Source organism: Globicephala melas, chromosome 14, assembly GCF_963455315.2.
Source record: "Globicephala melas chromosome 14, mGloMel1.2, whole genome shotgun sequence".
Classification (NCBI taxonomy): Eukaryota; Metazoa; Chordata; class Mammalia; order Artiodactyla; family Delphinidae; genus Globicephala; species Globicephala melas.
In genome coordinates, this window is record NC_083327.1 from 57,608,694 (window position 1) to 57,623,497 (window position 14,804).

General features: G+C 37.8%; 2 protein-coding genes across 5 annotated transcripts in view; one reads left to right on the forward strand and one right to left on the reverse strand.

Annotated features, from left to right (window-relative positions):
• EPB41L2 (erythrocyte membrane protein band 4.1 like 2) overlaps positions 1–2,373 on the reverse strand; it is a 319,453-nt gene extending 317,080 nt beyond the window's left edge. The window contains exon 1 of the mRNA XM_060283720.1: positions 2,089–2,373. The gene's annotated coding sequence lies outside the window, so the exon portion shown is untranslated. The remainder of the gene's footprint in view (positions 1–2,088) is intronic.
• The window catches only part of AKAP7 (A-kinase anchoring protein 7), a 140,629-nt gene continuing 128,036 nt past the window's right edge, over positions 2,212–14,804 (forward strand). For 2 of the 4 annotated variants that reach the window (XR_009558816.1, XM_060283733.1), the window contains exons 1-2: positions 2,212–2,554; positions 9,259–9,390. Coding sequence is in view for 3 of the 4 variants with exons in the window: in XM_060283733.1 (XP_060139716.1) it covers positions 2,299–2,554; positions 9,259–9,390 (388 nt within the window). In the remaining variant the exon portion in view is untranslated. The remainder of the gene's footprint in view (positions 2,555–9,258; positions 9,391–14,804) is intronic. The other 2 variants (XM_030853446.2, XM_030853447.2) reach the window with 1 other exon arrangement.

A 14,804-nucleotide genomic window follows, 5' to 3' on the forward strand; every position in this document is an offset into this window, starting at 1 on the left:
TAGATTCCATTTCTGGGAGAATAGAAACTGTAAGTCTCTGGTGACGTGGGGCTTAGCATAAGCGACTCCATTTTGGGCCTGTTGTTTCATTTTTAACAAAAGGAACATGCTATCTCCATGAATTCTATATCTCTCAGAGGTGCAAATAATTTTCCTGGCATCAGTCACTGTGCCCTGTCCACTAAGCAGTGTAACATGTGGTGAAGAAATTGGTCTATTCATTTGCAAGAGATTGTCACCCTGAGGACTGAGAAGATCCATCATGACCAAGTGAACCACCAATCAGCTGATGTCTGGTGTGGACAGAGGACTTTCTGGAAAGGAAACTGGACCAGTGAGACAAGGACTGGGCATGGTGGCAGCCTGGAAGATTCATTAGTGATGTCAGGCACAGTATAAAACCCTAGATGTATTTTGGAGGGATTACACTAGGGGCTGGAGTTCTGGCTGGAGCAAATAGGTCAATTTAGCTATCCAGATTTAGCTATTAGTGTGAATATCAACCGATTTTTAGCCTCAAGCTGGTGAAGCTTTAGGACATTAAGATTACCCATGACATTGTTTCTTTTTTGAAATTTATTTGGGTGTGTTGCTTTCTTTTTTTAACAAATACCAGTACAGGTCTGATGGTTATAAAACTTTTATTCATTCATTCAACAACTGTTCATTGAACAAGCTCTATGCACTTGGGAAAACAAACACTTTTAAAAGAGTCTGTGCCTTCACGGGAATTCCCTAGCGGTCCAGTGGTTAGGAACCTGTACCTACACTGCCTTTACAAGTGGAAATTTACGTCACCTTCACAAAGTAAAACTGATGCCCCGCTATTAGGCAGAAAGGGGAGGGCAGAGAGTTCTTCAGTATCTGCCGTTTCTCAGTTGCCTCCAAAAATTATCTTAATGCTAAAGTGGCATATTTTGATCCCCTTCAATGTTGACTGTGGATTCCTTTTTTTTCTTTTAGTGTATTACCTATTGCAATTTACTCATGTTTCTTTCTCTGCTATTAGGTGACCGGCTCCTTAAGGAAAAGACTTGTCTGATTCACCTGCACACCCTCAGGACAGAGTAGATTTTAGAGGAATCTGTTGTCCCTCTCCAATCAGCCCATAATTGCTATGGGTGTGCAAACCAGATACCCAACGTGCTAGAATTATTTTAGGGTAACAAGCTTTATGACTTCTTGTGTATGGTTTTGATGTCAACTATTGTGGCTGAGTGAGTTCCTTGCTTCCATTTCCATTCTAGGATGTATTCAAGATAAGTGTTATCTGGGACTTCCTGGTGGCACAGTGGTTAAGAATCTGCCTGCCAACGCAGGGGACACGAGTTCAATCCCTGCACCGGGAAGATCCCACATGCCGCGGAGCAACTAAGCCTGTGGTTGCCGCGCCACAACTACTGAGCCTGTGCTCTAGAGCCCGCAAGCCACAACTACTGAAGCCCACGTGCCACAACTACTGAAGCCCGCGCGCCTAGAGCCCGTACTCCACAAGAATAGCCACCGCAGTGAGAAGCCCGCGCACTGCAATGAAGTGTAGCCCCCGCTCACCGCAACTAGAGAAAGCCCGCGCAGCAACGAAGACCCAACGCAGCCAAAAATAAAAAAATAAATTAAAAAAAGATAAGTGTTATCATTTGCAAAATAGGGTACATTGATTTGTTGAGCGATGTACCTCATTTTCTTACTGCATGGTTTCTTTGCACTTAAAAGAAAACTACAGTACAATTCTGACCCAAACTCAAAAGTTTATTTTTATTAATTAATTTTATTAGTTAACTAAATTGTTTTTACTCATATTAGTGCTTTACCCTACAAACACCAGTAGCTGCTTTCCATTTAATTTCTAGGCGTGAAACCATTGTTAAAACTTTGAGATATCGCCACAATTTGGGGTTTTTTTTCCTTTAAAGCAAAGTAAATTATCTAATTATACAGATGGACAAGGTCTCGTTCCTATACATCTCGCTCTTCCCAAATATTTTTTAATCACAACTCTGTGTTTTGAAAGCCCTTTTTAAAACTAAACACATGGATCCTCAAGAGACCCAGGATCGGGGAACGCTTTCAGCCCAGGCCCAATCTCACCCCTCCAAACTTGGATGGTAAAGGCCGCGCCACTGGAGATTGCTGAGCGCCGCCAAAGGCTGCACGGGGCCCCGGCCGGGAGCGGGGGCGGAGCGTCGCAGCGCAGAGAAGAGCCCCCGGCCCTCCCCGCGCCGGGCCCGCGTCGCTCGCCGGAATCCGGTACCGCAGCCGCTGCGGGTCGGCCCCTTCCGCTCGTTCCGGGCTCCCGGCATGGGCATGCAGCTTCTGCGGGGACTGCGGCTCTGGGGTCTCGGCGCCTCCGCAGGCCTGGTCGCCGCGGCCCGAGCCCCCACCGCCCCCCGCTCCCCGCCCCGCCTCCGCGCCTCGGCCGCTGACCCCCGGCCCCGCCCCGGCTTCCGCCTCCGCACCCACCTCCCGGCTGGCCCCAGGTTGCAGCGCCAGGCCGCAGCCGCCTGCAGAGACCTGCCGCCAGCCAACGCCAGCGCTATGGAGCGCGCCGGAGCCGGTGAGCCCGGGTAGCCGAGCGGGCCGGGTGGGGTGACCGGAGCCCGGGGGCGTGGGCCCCGCTCGGCGCTCGGCCTCAGGGAGGGCCCGGCCTCGCCGCCCCCCTGCGCCCCCAGCGCTTGGAGCGCGACCCCACGCCTGCCCAGCTCGGGGCCTCCTCTCCCCGCTCAGCGCGGGACTCTGTAGCCGCTGGGAGCCCAGTGCAACCGGGGTGTGATCAGTGCTGCTTGTAAGCAAGCGTTTTCGTTAGTGCACGCACTGCTGGTGCGACCGGAGGCCGGGGGTGTGAACCCACGCTAAGTTTCACTTTGCTTTCCCGAAGGTCTTATGACCTTTTAGAAAGTTCATGCCTTCACACACCCTCCGACGGTGTTATTGTGTGGTCGGCAAACTTAGAAAAAGCTCAGTTTTTATACTTTATCACAAACAATCAAAGACCTGAACCACTACACTTGGGGTTTCCTTCTAGGATTTTATTCTAGGTGTAGAAATGACCTCTTTAAACTGGCGCTAGATCTAAAGTAGGGCTCAGAATTGATTTCCAGTTCAGGTCGGCATTTGCTGTGGACTGAACTTTGTGGGTAGAGCGAGTTACGGGTTGGACTTTTAGTGAAAGGGACCAACAAGCCAATTAGAGAAAAGGTGCTCTTCTGTGAGATTTTTGTAATATAAACGCATAAAAAGATATGAAAAGCATGAAAATCTTAAAATGTTATGCAGTAGCCGTTAACTAGTGTGAATATGTTTACAGTTGTTGAGGGAATGAAATGATGAAGACCTTGTAGGTGTATGCTGAGGGCGGGAGTTTTTTTTTTTTTTTTTTTTGCGGTACGCGGGCCTCTCACCGCTGGAGCCTTTCTAGCTGCGGAGCACAGGCCCCGGACGCGCAGGCCCAGCGGGCATGGCTCACGGGCCCAGCCGCTCCGAGGCACGCGGGACCCTCCCGGACCGGGGCACGAACCGGCGTCTCCTGCATTGGCAGGGGGACTCTCAACCACTGCGCCACCAGGGAATCCCCAAGGGCGGGAGTTTTTGAGATGCATTTATAAAGGGGGACCTGTAGGGGATTGTCAGTGTCAAAGAGAAAGGATTCACACCCCAGCTCCTTTAGTGTCTGGCCTTGCAACTGAGGATGCTGACGGCGTACTTTAAGATGTTTGTGGAGTTTACTGTCTTCTTACATTCCTTTTCAGATATTATTAACTTTAATCCATTACTCTCTAGTAATTTGGGTTATACTTTAGTTTCTGTTTTAACGATGTGGAAACCAAAGCATGGAGGTCAGGTGACTTGTTGACAGCTCTCAACATTTCTCCAGCTGTAAGATGTTTCTATTTTTAGTAGCCAGGCCAGGACTGACATGGATGATGGGATTGACTCTTTCTACTAGTTCTTGGGGAATATACCTACTATATACCTAGTAGAGTGAATAAAAGAGAATCTTTCTCAGTAAAGTTGTACTTGGTTATCCAAATAGGAAACTACATTTTGTGTGACAAAGGGCAGACTATCCTTTTTCTCTTCTATTGGTCTTTGATGAAGGCATTTGCTGAAGTGCACATATATTTGAATATTAGTGTATACTTCATGTATGGTTTTATAATATATTTTAAATGTGTGCATTGTTTCCTTATAAAAGTAATATTAATTCTGTTTAAAACACTTGAATAGCAGAAATATATTGAGTGCAGCTCTGTCAGCCTTTTCATATATAATTGTAAACATAGCGCAAGTGCATAAGTAGTCTTATATCTCCTTTTCAAAAGGTCAGTACAGGTATCCCCTGCTTTTCAAAAGTTCACGTTATGTCACTTTGCTTTTACATTTATGAAAGACCTGCATTAGCACCTGTTTTCACTAATCAAAAGAAATCCTAACAGGATTTTTCAACCAAAGATAATTGCTTCTTCACTTGACGTCATTTTGGCTTAGCAAATTTTTCGTAGGAAGGCTCTGCTTTCAGATAGCAGGGAATCCTGTATTTGTTACGAACTTTTTTCAGCTGTTGTAGTCTTCCTAGCCATTATTCTTAGTTGTCATTATAGTGAGTATCCTTTGTTTAACCATTTCCCTATTATTAGGCATTTAAGTTGTTAAACTTTTTCTTTTTTGTTTAAACAGAGCTGAGGTGAATCTATTTTAACAAGTATGATAGACTCCCAGATATCTATCTGGTATCTGTTGGGGTAAGAAGAAAATTCTCATGGCTCCTGATTGCTTTCTGAAAGGATTGCCTCAGTTTACAGTGCTATAAACTACGTATGTGAACTTTCCAGCAGGGCATGTTGCTGGAAAGGGTGGGTTTTGGCCATTGAGTAACTGGATTCAAATTCTAGCCCCAAGACCTACTAGCTGTAACCTGAGGCAGGTTACTTAATCGGCTAGGGTGTAAAATGAGTATAATAAGAGTACTGCCTGATAGCATGGTTAAATGTCTGTAAAGTGCTTCCAGCTGTGCCTGGCATAGGAACGAGCTCAAATGTTAGCTGTTGTTGTTACTACTAGTAGTAGTTAACCAGTTTCACCTGTCTTTATAGTATTAATGCACTTAGCAGTGTTACTTTTATTTGGATTTGTACAAAAGATAGAATTTTATTTTAACTATAGTTAGACCAGATTTTAAGTACTTAAAATGGTGAATTTATAGTTTAAATGCTTTATTTAAAGGTTGGTTATTTTAAGGCAGTTTTCCCAAAGCAACATATTTGCACTTCTGTAAAAGAAAGTGTAGTTATGATGGCTGTGTTGAATTCAGGTCTGCCAGCCTTTGCCCAAACACTAGAGCTTAGAGAACTGGAGGAAGGCTTCCAGATATGAGTCCTGCTGAGAAACATTGTTCTATAGAATGGCCAGCAGTTCTTTCAAGAGTTACTTGAAAGTGGTATTCTTTTTTCTGAGTTAATAATTCATATCTACAAAAAGGTTTTCAACTATTCTGTAATTTAATAGAACAAAATTTGTATTTCAAGTTCTAGATGCTTGTTGATTTTGACATACCATTGTACTCAAGAGTTTATTTATTTTAAAAATTAAAAATCTTTTAAAAAAGATTTTATTGGCATATAGTTGATTTACAATGTTGTGTTAGTTTCAGGTGTGCGGCAAAATGATTCACTAATACATATACATATCTTCATTCTTTTTCAGATTCTTCACCCTTATAGGTTATTACAGAATATTGAGTAGAGTTCCTTGTGCTATACAGTAGGTCCTTGTTGGTTATCTATTTTATATATAGTAGTCTGTGTATGTTAATCCCAAGCTTCAAGAGTTTACATGTACTTTATTTAACAAGATGGGGAATGATGTTGAGCAAGTCATGTTATACTTCAATTTTTATTTTTATGTCAAATAGAATATCATTTATTCTGTGAAAATGAATCTGTGATGTGCTAAGGATGCCATTAAACACCAGGAATTATTTTTAGGAGCACTGAGATAGCTGTGTGGCCATGGAGCTTGAGTTATTTATTAACCACTCCCAAATGGGTACTTACCTTTGTTGTTCAGTACAAGTGTATTGAGCACCTCCTGTGAGTTGGACACTGTGCTAGGCATTGAGGAATCAAAGGAGGATAAGACGTAGCACTTAAGGAACTTAGAGTAGGGCGACCATACAGACAGATAGGGGTGTAATTGGAAAAGTTCCCCGTTTCACTTTTCAAAGGAGCCCTGGTTTGGGCTGTAAATTATCTGGTCATTTTAGCTTAGAGTCTAATGGAGAAGACATGTAAGTGGACATCTATAACATGATGTATTCATGCTGTGATTGTATGTGGAAGGAGATTGGATTACCTCACTCAGCCCTGAGCTGGTCATCGGGAAAGATTTCCCTGCCAGTAGACGATTAATCAGAGTTTTTACTTTTAAGTTGATTGTTCTCAACTGTTAACATAATTTCTTAGTCTGGCACAGAATCAAGGTATGGAATAAGTGAAAGGGGAGCAGTGGTTTTCAAACTTCATTGCACGTTAGAGTCACCCTGCGAGGCTTTATAAAAGTGCAAGAGGCTGGCCTCATTTCCAGAGATTCTGATTTAGGTGGCCTGGGGTGAGACCCAGATGTTGATCATTTAAAAAAGCTCTTCAGGTGATTCTAATGTACAACCAAGCTTTAGAATTTTTCAATTAGGACAACCTTGTCATCTAATAGATGAGATAACTACTAGGGCCTAGAGAATTCACGCGACTTGCCCAGGATCACAAGTGAGTGGCAGGTCCAATACTAGAATATCTGTCTCCTGATTTTTAAAAAAAATATTTACTTATTTATTTGGCTGTGCTGGGTCTTACTTGCGGCACGGGAGATCTTCGTTGCCGCGTGCGGGATCTTTAGTTGAGGTATGCGGGATCTAGTTGTGGCATATGGGACCTAGCTCCCTGACCAGGAATTGAACCTGGGCCCCCTGCATTGGGAGCACAGAGTCTTAACCAGTAGACCACCAGGGAAGTCCCTGTCTCCTGATTTCTAGTCCCAAACCCTTTCTTTTATAGTAGCCAGCTTGCCTTGCATGTTACCCAAACACCACTATTATCACCATTGTCACTGCTCTATTGTTCTTTTGGTATAGCCAGAGTGATCCACATAGCACTTGTTCTCTAATTGTTGTTGATTAATTGGTTAAGATAAGGTAAACATTTAATTGTTTCAACAACATTTTTCATTTAAAAAATGACTAAATTTAATTCATCATGTTATTTAATTCTTCATCTTGCCTTCAAAACGTGAGCATAGAATTCAGCCTTCCTTCCCCATTCCACATATTGCCAAGAATCCAGTATATTTCCAAGTGGCACTTTGGAGCTAGTATTGAGATGTCACTGTTAAATGGGCCAATTTAATATCACTAATTTCTCCCCTCCTCAGCTTTATTGAGGTACAATTGGCAAATAAGACTGTATATATTTAAAGTGTACAGCGTGATGATTTGATAGAAGTACACATTGTGAGATGATTGCCACAATCAAGTTAATTAACGCATCCACACTTCACTTTTTTTTTTTTTTTGGTGAAAATGCTTGAGATCTCTCTTAGCAAATTTCAAGTATACAGTACAGTGTTTATTAACTCTAGTCACCATGCTGTACATTAGATCCTTAGAATTTATTACTAAGTTCTTAGATTAAGAGTAAAATAGAAAAATGAAAGTTGGGTTTATTTCATTTTGCCCAGATTTTCATTCAGCTTTGTGCACTTGTAACTGCACAAATACTCTTTGTTGCTAGCTTTTAAGTGTAAGCAACATGGTCAGTGATGATATTTTCTGCATAGCTGCATGTGCCCCAAAATGTAAAGATATGTGTTGATCTATTAAAACTGTTGTTTAAATATAAGCTGCATTTGTATTTTTCAATGCAAGTGTAAACATAGAAAGGAAACATTTACTTGTTCTCACATGTTTCAAATAGTTGTGAGTTTGATTAGATTTAAAGTAAACTAACATTTGTTGAACACCTGCGTGCCAGGCACTCATACTCAATAAGGTTTGAACTGTAATATAAATAAATAGCATTATTAAGAATGTACTATTAATTTTTTTGATTTTGGTATTGAACATGATTAGCTGATATACAAAAAGCAACAACAAAAAGGTTTTATTGTCATTTTTTGCTTTTATCTAGAAAATAGGGGTGTGTGTGTGTAACTAATATTAGAGATTACCCAAATTGCAATAAAAATTTAGTTTTTTTTTGTTTATGTTAGCTATGACCTATCAGGATATTTATTATCTTGTATATTGAAGCCATATTCTTAATGGAGTGTGTTTTTTTAAGGCCTGATATATGAAAATAGAGGATTACAGCAGAATGAAATAAATGACTTCTTTAATATTGTTAGTGGTAAATTAATCTTTACTCAATATATAGAGTAGAAATTATATAAGTATCCCAGGATTTTGTTCAGTTCTAGTTCAAACAACATTTGTATCTGTCAATAAAAGCATGGAGAATAATAGTACTGGGGAGACCACCTACTGATAAACTTAGCAATTGACTATCAGTTTGAACAGACACCCTCTTTCCCTTAACCTCCTCCCAACGAATATGATTGTTCCACCCATAAAAACAAAACAAAACAAGGACCAGATGTGAAATGTGGCTCTAATATTAATGTGTATCCATGGGAGAGCTGTCGGGAAACTGTAAGATCTTTTTGCTTTTTAACCATTGAATTTCTAGAAAAGCGTATTTAAAGCTATGTGTTTTTAACGTTTGAATTTCCAATGTTAATATAATAATGGAGACAAAAAAATTTAAAAGTCTTTATGAAGAAAAAAGTAAAAGTCATAGCTTGTACAGATGAGAACAGGTAAGTGATATTGTTAAAAAATAAACATGAAAAAGACTGCCAAAACCTTGTTGGCTTGTTTTCAAAAGGTATGTGAAAAACTGTAGTTTTAGAATTAAGAAAATGCAGCTATAAAGGATCTTGAGGCTTGTTGATTAACTCAACTTCATTTAACCCTGAGTTGAGTACTGTGCTTCAGAAAATTATTAAAGCTGTTTAACATAAAAATGCATTTATAAAAATGGAGAACATGGTATAAATACTTATATAAATAGCTGTACAATATATTTGAATACCAGTTTTAGCATTTCTTAACAGATGTTAATTTATATTGAGTTCAGTTAGTTGAGTTATTGTAGCTTAGGATATGAGTTAAAATAAATAAAATAATATACTTTTCTTTTTGTGATGTTAAAGGAGGAATAAATTCCAATGAGTGTGAAAATGTGTCAAGAAAAAGGGAAATGTCAGAAGAATCTGAAGCCAACACAGTGGATTCTCTGGTAGATTTGCCATTTGCTACTATCGATATTATAGATGATTGTGGAAGTAAGTACTTTATTAAATAAATATGTGTTTAGAAGCAATGAATAGTAAATTTAGTGATACATATATTTTTTTCTTAATAATTACTTCACCTTAAGTACTTGTCATGTTTTTGAGTTTGGGTTGTTAATTAATAATTGTCTGTTGGTAGTCTATTGATAAAACTATCACAGATAATATTAAGGCATTCTCACAGAATTTGGGGCCAGATCATTCTGGAGTTTATAAGCTACTTCAGAAAACAATGGGCCACAACATTCCATGGTTTATAACCACCTCAGTTATTCTGGACCTACTGCTAATTCAGCAGTACCCATTCATCTAACAGATGTTTACTGGCCAAAATGATATGTATTGGAATATAAATAAATACATAAAAATATAAGTAAAGGTAAGTAAAATAAATAAATATATATATATGAAATAAAATATACAAATGTATGTAAAAAGAAAATCTTTCAGAAATGTTGAGGAAGCAGTACAACCTGAACCACACCTTTGGCCCTGTAGGTTGAATGTTTTCTGGGAGAGAATCCAGCATTAGTGAGTTGCTGACCTGGACCTGGATGGGTCTGTTCTGTTTACAGGCGGAAGGGTCGTTGGTCAATTGGTTGGAAACCCAGTAAACCATCCAGAGGTTTGAGGTTGCTGTGAATCCTGCCTCTGAAGGTTGAGTGGGAGCGTGCAGTGGAGAGTCTTTCATTCTACTGCTGATAGGAATAACTTAGAATGCTTCCCACAGAGTGTAAAAATTTGTGGAGAGCTTTAGTTTAAATGACTCTACTCTCTTAAGATAATCACAGCCCTTAACTATGAAGCCACACTTAAATCAAGGTTCAAAACAGAGTAGTTCAGTGATTTTTTTTTTTTTTGTCGCATGTCTTTCCTAAATGTGGCATTCAGTTCTCCTCACTGAAATTACTGTAATCCTTATTTTAGCTCACAGAATTCTAGGTCTAACCTTATAATTATTGAAGATTTTAGAGATATGGGAAATTATCATTTTATTCCTTATTCATTAGCTAATACTATTAAGTAGTATATTAAAAAATACTTTGAATCTTAAGTATTTTAAAGTATCAATTGAAACCTCCCTTTACCTGGAAAAAAATTTTGTAACAGAAAAATGTGTATCAAATGAAGATTGAATCTCCGTACTTGGTATAGTAAGTGATTGTCCTGAGTCAATTTTTAAAAAAGGGTAAATTATATCCTGTACCTTTCTGTAATTTATTGGGGAAGCCTGTAATGCATATTTCAAATTTTATTGTGAAAGGACTTAAGGCAAATATTTGTCCCAAATAATAAAAAATAATTGGTATCTGGCAAAGGGTGTAAAAGATAAAACTCAGTAAACAAGTGTATGGAAAATTATTCAACTTCATAAGTATCAAAGGATGCACGTCAAAATACAACTGTAACTTATCAGATTGGCAATATCTCTTAAAAATAATACTCAGTGATTTTAATGTTATATCTACATGGCTTCTGACAATGTACTGTTATAGTCCTTTTAGAATGGAGTTTGTTGGGATCTTGAGCAATGTTCATACATGGGGTAGAGTCACTCATGGAATTCCTACTATAAGGACATAGTCTTGTGGGAAGAAGTTTTATTTACAAATATGTGTGTCACAGTGTTTTTAAATAGTAAAATAGTATTTAGTTTTTAAATAGTAAAAATATTGGGGAAAACCCAAGTGTCCATTAGAGTGTGGTTGAATAAGCTATACTAGTGCCTTTAGACTACATAGTATGGAATTATATATTATTATATTATATTATATATATATTTATTTATATAAATATATATTTATAAATTATAAATATATTATTAAATTATATTAAATATATTATTTATATAAATATATATTTATTATATATTTATATATTATAAAAATATTTCTGAAGACTATGTAATAGTGAACATTTCCTATATAAAATGCAAAGTGAAAAAGTAGGGGGAAAATATATGTGCTGTTTGTTTACAATTGTGTAAATACTTTAGGTGATTTGTCACCAAAATTCACAGTGGTTGTGTTAAGATGGGAGGTTTCTTTTTTCCTTTTTCTAATCTTCAGATTTTATAAGTGCTCTTTATGCTTTTTTTTTTTGTAAATTTATTTTTATTTATTCATTTTTGGCTGCATTGGGTCTTTGTTGCTGCACGCACGCTTTCTCTAGTTGTGGCGAACGGGGGCTACTCGTGGTTGTGCACGGGCTTCTCATTGTGGTGGCTTCTCTTGTTGTGGAGCACGGGCTCTAGGTGCACGGGCTTCAGTAGTTGTGGCACTCAGGCTCAGTAGTTGTGGCTCGCGGGCTCTAGAGCGCAGGCTCAGTAGTTGTGGCGCACAGGCTTAGCTGCTCTGCAGCATGTGAGATCTTCCTGGACCAGGGCTCGAACCCGTGTACCCTGCATTGGCAGGCGGTTCTTAACCACTGTGTCACCAGGGAAGTCCCTGAATGCTCTTGATACTTTTCATGAAAAAATATGATTAAAGCTTTTAGTTGTGGTTAGAAACTTGCTTTTAAAGATGTAAGCTTCATCAATTCAGTAAACAGAGAACTAGAGAAACTCAGTTTTTTTTTTGATACTATCCACTAAGATATCACTAATAGTGTTAAAGTTAGGTGGTTAAAAGTGAGGGCTGTGGAGTCAGACTGTCAAGGGACAAAATTTGCTTCTACACTTTCCTATTGTGTACTTTGAACAAGTGTCTGGGCTTACTTTCATTATCTCTAAAATTGGTTTAATAATGGTAGTTATCTCATAGGGTTGTTGGGAAGATTCAATTTGTTAATGCTGTCCTTACAGCAGTGTGTGGCACAAACTTGCCTCCGTAAATTTTTATTAATTTAATCTTACCAAAATTTTTTGCCCAAATATATTTGTTGAATTAAGTATTAAAATACTTGCCCTTTGAGAGCAGTATTTTATAATAATATCATTGAGTGCTTCTAGCACATCAGTAAATGATTTATTATTTCTTAATCCTCACAGTGAATGAGAGGGGTAAATTATTTTTTTAGAAAGTTTTAGTAACTTGCCAAAGATTATTCAGAGTAATTCTATGAAATATAGAAGGTAATATTCTAAGCTGTATACTTAAGTTTTAAGAATGGTTACTTCAAAGATTTTGACTGCTTAAGTAACAAGAAAAAAGGAAAAGAATATAAAAGCAAAATCGAATTCATTCTCAGCCTTTTGGCTAACAGCAAGTATGAAAACAATCCACCAACAATAACAGATGGACTACCTCATTACATTAATTTCTCCCATAATTCATTCCCTTGTAGTTTTTCGAGGGAATTAAACAAACTTTAGGAAAATTAGTTAATTTACATAAAATGACATATGTGGTGCTTTAGGTAAAAAAAAGCCAACTCATGGATGAGAGAGTTACAGCCTTTGTCAACAAGACCAGATTCATTAGAGCACATTAAAATGGCTACTGAAATCATTATGAAAATTAACAAATGTAATAAATTTATGGGATGCATTTACAGGCTGTACTACAACTGATACTTTTTTTTTTGGCTAAACAATAAAGTTACTCAATAATCCAGTGAAAGATCCAGGGCATATTGCCAAAAGCTTTCTACATTTTGCTTCTATGGTCATTGATCTTTAATGTTTTTATTGTAAACTTGGTATTACTTGAATACTTTGCTTATTGTATTTTCATATGCACTAAATAAAAAGTATAACAGTAAATTGTATTTTAGAACTTAGATTATGATTTAAAAGCTAGAAATAAAATGAAGTTCAGTAAGGAAAAGAGGGATTTTATACTCTGGCCATACAAATAAACTTGCAAATAAACCATACAAATAAACCTGCAAATGAAAGGCAAAGAAGCTATGCAAACAAGTGCCTAGCAAGTTGACCATAAATCATCAGGACTCACAGAAATAGAAAGACAAACTACTTATAATGGTATATTAAACTGTACTATAACAGTAAATACTCACAGAATTCTTTCCCCCTTTTTTGCCCAACTCACATCAGATAATTTTAAACTTTACCCTGTCTGTGATGCCTAACAAAAGAAAAATGTAGATAATCCAGTTCAGAGGGAAGTTTAATAGTTATTGATAAGAGAAAGCTAAGGGAATTTAGAAAAACCCTGTACTTCTTTATTTTTACCAGGAGGTTGCATTCTGAGTTGGGGGCTTTACTCTGTGTCATTCTCACAATACCAGAATTATTAGACCTATTTCACATTATAACTATTACCTTCAGAGATTATGATTTTCCTTCTCTGGATATCTGCAAAATGGACTTATGAAACATTTGAAATGGCAAAAATGAGTAGCTACAGACAGGAGGACACTTTAGTTTTAAACAGGTAATGTGTAAAACAAAATACTGAACACTCCAGTGGTCTTTTAAATACTGTTTTATTAAGTCTATTCCTCTTCTTAGTACTGTTATATTGAGTAAAATACAGCAAAAGTGTGTCTTATGTTCAAAGTAAGAAATAGATTTTACCTTGCCACCCAATATACATATATATGTAAAAAACTGAAATTTCATTAAGTAATACATGTATCGTAAGCAGTGTACTGTTTACCATTCTGTCCTTTTGCTTTGCTTTCCTTTCATTCCAATCCATTCCATTCTAGTTATTAAAAAGTGCTTTTTTTTTTTTTTTTGTCTTCTAAGGTGATTTCATAACCCACTAGTGGATTGATACTTGCAGTTTGAAAAAAGAAAAACTAGACTATAGACTTAGGATTCTAGTTCTACTATGTTAATTTTGAGATAAACTAAAGGTTATAAAATCAGCTGGATTATTAGTTTGGACACCATTCTTTGTTTAATTTCATCGTAAAATGTCCTAATTAGTATAGGTAGTAACAGTTGGTACTTTTATTCCAAATCACAGAAAACTAGAACCAGAAGAGACCCCTAGTTACTAGATTATGCAGCTTTTGTTCCTCCCATGCCCCTGGGTTTTTTTTTTTTTTAATTTGATTATAGAAACTTTTAAGCATATTCAAAAGTAGAATAGTATAAATGAGCCTCATGTATTCATTACCTCTTCTTCACTGGATTATTTTGAGGTAAATCGCAGAGAGCTCATTTTTTCTGTAAATAATGCATATCCTTAAAAGATGAGGAATCTTATTAAGCATATAATAGTAAGCGTACTTGAAATATCCTTACTACATGAGAAAAATAATGGTAATTCCTAATGTCATCAAATACCTTGTCATATTCACATTTCTCTGATTGTATTGTAATTATTTATTTATTTATCTTTGGCTGCGTTGGGTCTTCGTTGCTGCGCGCGGTCTAGTTGCAGCGAGTGGGGGCTACTCTTCGTTTTGGTGTTCGGGCTCCTCACTGCGGTGGCTTCTCTTGTTGCGGAGCACAGGCTCTAGGTGTGCAGGCTCAGTAGTTGTGGCATGCA